Below are 5717 nucleotides of genomic sequence, written 5' to 3'. Positions count from 1 at the left end.
ATATTCTCATTATTTAATGTTTGCTAATAATATGTAATAAATGTTTGTTTTTCATTTTATATTTTTGAAATATTTTCCTTTTGTTCTCCAAAAGTGTGTTTCTAAAGCTCAAATGTTAATATTTTGAAATGAGAACACCTTATTTATTGCACTTCTGGCATGTCCCCTTATTTTAATATTATATTTGATTTTTATCAAAAGGTTTATAAATGGAACAGAAGAACCAGACAACAGTGACAGAATTTATTCTTCTGGGCCTCACAGATCGAACAGAGCTAAGAGGTTTCCTCTTTGTAGTCTTCCTGGTCATGTACCTGATCAACATATTATGGAATGGAACTATGATCTTGTTGATTGGTGGGAACTCCCAGCTCCATACCCCCATGTATTTCTTCCTCTGTAACTTGTCCTTCGTAGATATGTGTTTCACTTCTGTCACTGTCCCCAAAATGTTGAGCAACCTCATCTCTGATAGGAAAACCATCTCTTACCCTGAATGTATAACCCAGCTCTATTTCTTCATTGTCTTCACTACCGCTGAAAGTATACTTCTATCCATCATGGCATATGATCGTTTTGTTGCCATATGTAAACCATTACATTATTTCAAAATAATGAACAAGAATGTATGTATAAGCATGTCAGCTTCTTTTTTCACCACCAGCATTCTCAATGCCTTGTTACACACATTGTTGATATCTCGGCTCTTCTTTTGCAATTCTAATAAAATCCAACACTTCTACTGTGATGTCACTCCCCTTTTACAGCTCTCTTGCACAGATATCTCCATCAATGAGCTGGTGATATTCACAGTGGGCTCTCTGATGATAATAGTGCCCTTCTTTATCATCCTGACCTCCTACACCCAAATCATTGCTACTATCCTGAAGATCCAGTCCACTGGAGGAAGGCACAAGACATTCTCTACCTGCTCCTCCCATCTCATTGTGGTGATTCTCTTCTATGGAACACTTATTTTTATGTATTTTAGGCCTTCATCCACCTATTCCTTGGAAAAGGACAGGGTCACCAGTGTGGTGTATAATGTGTTGTCTCCCATGCTCAACCCATTCATCTACAGCCTTAGAAACAAGGATGTGAAGATGACACTGAAAAAAGTTCTACAGAGGAAAATATTTTCAAGAGATAAACACTGAAAAGGCAATTCTAACATAGCAGGCCCATGCCTATGTGCCCCTTGCTGTTACAAATGGGCCAGTTGATATTCAAAATGATTTAAGCTGGCATTAGAGGCTCCTGCCCACTTAAATAGCTTGTCCATAGCTAACTGAATATTCAGTGGCATTTAACCAGTAAGTGCCATGGAATATTTGTGGTTAGTGCAAAATCTTACAAACCTGCGGTATTTAAGTTTCAAGTTTCAAGTTTATTTAAATTTGATAAATCGCTTATTACATACTAAGCGAGTAACATTGAAAATATATATGGTATTCCAGGGCTAGAGTTAGAACTTATACAGTTAAATGTCATTACTCAAGTCTTAACTGCATAAGATTGCTTAAATTGGCTGCCTAAATAGCAGTTCTATATTCAAACAGTTCAGCTTAGGCAATTAAGGGCTGAACATTGTGCTTAACGACATAAGCATTAGCGTCCAACCTATAAATGGATATTCAATGCCAGTTTACAGACATGGTCCAACATTGAATATCTGGGAATACAGCTTATGGTGAATATAAAAACACTGACCGCTTCTGGCTGAATATTGTTCAGGTAAATTTAACACTTATGTGCTTAAGCACCGTACACACTTTTCAATAAGGGCTTGCATAAGTGTAAGGGGCATACATGTGGGCAGAGCATAGGTATGGCATGGGCGGGCAACCACTTATGCTCACAACTTAGAGAATACTTTATTGTGTGTGATCCCTGCTGTGGCTGGATGTGCCTAAATTTAGGTGCATTGATGGTAGGTTATGTTAATATATACCAGGACTTGGCAAAGTTTCATGGGATCTAGGATCCAGCACAAAAATCTAAGAGCCAGACTTGTAACAACCGAGCACACATATACATGTGTGTGTGCGGATGCACATATAGCTCTCTGCCTCTCTCCAGCACACAGACAACCATAGATGTCAATTACCACTCCATATACCCTCCTATAACATACACTCCCCCCTCGCAATAGCTGTTGAGTCATTGTTTATTTCATGTCCCTTTTCTGCATCTTCAATGGATATCTTTTGACGTAATTTGACGCACGTTGCTACCTTATGTGAATATCTGCCTGTACATACTGTATACCATTTCCATTGAGTTTGCTATTTTGTACATTGTCATATTTCACTCTGTGCATTTTATAATTATAATGTATACTCATTAATTTTATCAAACTCATTTGCATAGACACGTTGTCAATTCATGATGTATTAATTGACTATATTAGCATTACTATGTTGCATCCTAGTAGTGAATAAAAGTACACCATTAATTTTGGCTAGTGTTCCAAGTTATCCAACCCCTTTTTAGAGCTGGTTATCTTGAAAAAAGGGGGATTGTAAGAGTATGGGCCCTAGGTAGCAAATAATAGAGTATGACTACAGTCTTCTATAGCACATCTCACAGGCAATGCTATGAAACAGCATGGGCATTTGCCTGAATCTTTCTCAGTCAGTTGCATGAGAGAAAGACTTGCACCAAGTGCTATCAAGGACATCTTGCATCAGTGGCAACCTTTTGCCTAAATATGCTCATCAATTAGAACTGAATTATTGAACATGCCTTGTATTCTGGTGCCAAAGATAGAGTGACCTTGTATCTTCCAAAGCATCATGCTTCAGGTACTATGGGGAACTTTTATCTGGACTTCTGAGCCATGTACACAGTGCCCTGTAAAGATGATCGCACCATTCTGGGCGCTAAGGTCAGGAGCTTTCCTGTACCTTCCAGAACATCATGTTTTGAGAATAGGGGGGAGGAGTTTGCTTATCTCAAGGACAATGCCTGTTTGAACTATGTAAATGAATTACTGTACATCAGGATTTCTGCTGGCTTTCCCATTCTACCAGCTGCCTTCCCTGCACTGATCATCTGGACTTTACAGAGTTCCTGCTGCCTCCTGTTTAATTTCTCTGGGAAAATACCTTGCTGCTAGGTTTATGATATCTCTGTTTTTGCTGGGGGATAATAATAATGGCCCTCAATTACTGAGCATAGCCAAGGTTTCTGTGTGAATTTTCTCTATCTAGCTGATAAGAATATGTGTTGTTTATGCTCTATTGTCATACAATTCTGAGTCACTCATGTGTTCACTTTTGCTTGTTATACTTACCCATAAATAAAATGTCTTTATTCTTATAATAATGGGCTGTGGTCACTGCTTCTCAGTTCTTGTTCAGGGGCTAAGGATTTATATATCATTCCATGACAATGTGAATAAGATTGCTTAAATTGGGCTATCCTTGAGTCCCAACACTACCAGGTCCATCCATAAATTTAAATTATCCTTCCCCTCGCTAAAAGATATCCTCTATGTAGTAAGATTAGGGAAATTTCTCACCTTCAGAATCACAGGGCTTTGGAATAACCTTTCTGCCCCACTACAGAATCTGGACTCCTTCCAACTATTCCGAAAGCATCTAAAAACAAGGCTATTCACAAAAATATAAGGCTCTCTTCCCCCCTATACTCAACCTCCAACCCCATTATGCTGCTCATTCCTTATATTAAGCTTTTGTAAACTGTGCAAAGCTCTATAATTATGGAGAAGTAGTATATAAATTTAAGGTTTAGTTTAGTTTAATAAATAATAATTCAGTGTCCTACATATAGATTCTATAACATTAGCATTCGCATTCCTGTCACCTGCAACTGAAAGCTAATCACCATCAATCAATAATCACACAACTCAGTTTTATTGGAATAAATATTTGGCCGCAGCTTTATTATCTATCTGAATATTATCTTCACTTACAATGCAATCTGTGTCCAAAAATCAACAAACCCCCAATGCATATTTCACACACCCCAAGGGAGCTATTCGGTGTCAAAACTAGCTCCAGTTAAGTCTTTAAATTTATAACATTCCCCCAAACGGCCCACGGTGACGCAAGGCCATGCTTCCCCTCCCCTCCCCCCAAACATGACCCACGGTGACGCAAGGTCATGCTTCCCCTCCCCCCAAACATGATCCACGGTGACGCAAGGTCATGCTTCCCCTCGCAGCGGTATCGCATACGAGTGTCACATTTATTTATTTATTAACTGCTCATCTCCCAGATCCAACTGGGCCAAACCCCATTTTCCGCCACAAGCGGTGACAGCCTCGAGCTTGTCACCGCTCCCCCCACCACATAAGCTGCGGCCAACAGCTTTAAAACAAGTCTCCAATAAAATAGGCCAAACCTATGCCTGAAAGGTTGACAGCATCAGGACAATAATGTCCATGGAAAATAGCTGCAACAAACTCATGAGAAACCACTCTAAACCCCCACATGCTATCCATAACTCCAAAAGCTTAGTATTAAACCCACTCAATAGCAACCATGTCCCAATCCTCCTTACACACTCAATAGAGGACCAAACAAAACAAAAAGGGGTGGGGGCATTAGGGAAAACACAGACAGCAGACAACAGATCCTGCCTCAGGGGCAGTATGAAATCCTCTCCCTTTGCTGAACAAATGTCACAACCCACCAAAAGAATCAGAAGGGAAGCAGAATAGAAGATTAGGAAACTGTCTTTGCTGGAAAAGGATTAGCAAGGGTCACTCCCAACAAATGCTCCATATACCTAACCATAAAATCTATAGTCCATGCCCCACTGGACTCAGAAACAGCTAAGAAAATCCTCACCAGCCCAATAGAATGGTAAACAAGATATTGCACATTCCCGTTACTCCACACACACACGTATAAAAGAATCCAAATTCCTGATCCTTCCAAGAAGGTGACCGGGGAATAGGCAATTGCATTTAACCTGCAGTCAACCCAACATCTCCAGACATCTACCCCATGAACACAATAGCAGGTCGAGAAGGTGCCAGTTTACCCACTCGATAATCTGCCCAGTGCTGCAAAAAGGCTAATCGCCAGAGCACCACTACAAATCATGAAGTGCACACATCAGGCAATACTGCAAACAAATGTCACTAAACCCTCATACAAAAAACAAACAAACAAGTAAACCCTGCACATGGACACCAGATCACACGCACCCACAACCAATTTCATAACTTCCATAAAATCCCCACACCAGCAAATGTCAAGTGAACCATCTTCTAAAATCATCCTACAAACAAACAATACAGTACTAATAGAACATGCAGCTGCTCCATATGAGAAAGGAGCAATGCACCTCTGGCACCCAAAATTGCAGAAAATGAGTCAAACAAAGCAGTTTGGCTCTCAGCACCTATCCAGCGCCTTGCAGTTCCTCCAGTCTGAGGACACAAACAAAGCCACTTAGAAAAAAAAACATAAGGACAGATAAAGACCAAAATGCCCAGCCAGTATACCCCTCCACAGTAACAATTAACTCCTCTCTCCCAGAGAGTCCATGTGCCTATCCAAAGCCGTCCTGAATTCAGAAACTATTTCATGCATCTACTACTCCTACACCTACTGGAATTCCAAAACTATTTCATGCATCTACCTCACCTTCTATAACAATGTAGCGCCATACCGTACTGCAGAGCCCAGCACTGCTGCACTGCATCCCCTGCCCTCTTACTTTGGATTTGCTGTCAAATAAAA

General features: G+C 40.2%; 1 protein-coding gene across 1 annotated transcript; it reads left to right on the top strand.

Annotated features, from left to right (window-relative positions):
• The first annotated feature begins 209 nt into the window (after nucleotides 1-209).
• On the top strand, nucleotides 210-1157 carry LOC117350235 (olfactory receptor 1F1-like). The gene has a single exon (XM_033924388.1). The coding sequence runs from the start codon at nucleotides 210-212 to the stop codon at nucleotides 1155-1157; it is 948 nt and encodes a 315-aa protein (XP_033780279.1).
• The last annotated feature ends 4560 nt before the right edge of the window (nucleotides 1158-5717 follow it).

Source organism: Geotrypetes seraphini, chromosome 1 (genome assembly GCF_902459505.1).
Source record: "Geotrypetes seraphini chromosome 1, aGeoSer1.1, whole genome shotgun sequence".
NCBI lineage: Eukaryota > Metazoa > Chordata > Amphibia > Gymnophiona > Dermophiidae > Geotrypetes > Geotrypetes seraphini.
The sequence above is the reverse complement of the archived record's forward strand: the minus strand, read 5'-3'. Positions and strand labels throughout refer to the sequence as shown.

Coding starts and splice junctions, on each gene's coding strand:
- LOC117350235 (XM_033924388.1), top strand. CDS start 210: ATGGAACAGAAGAACCAGACAACAGTGACAGAATTTATTCTTCTGGGC.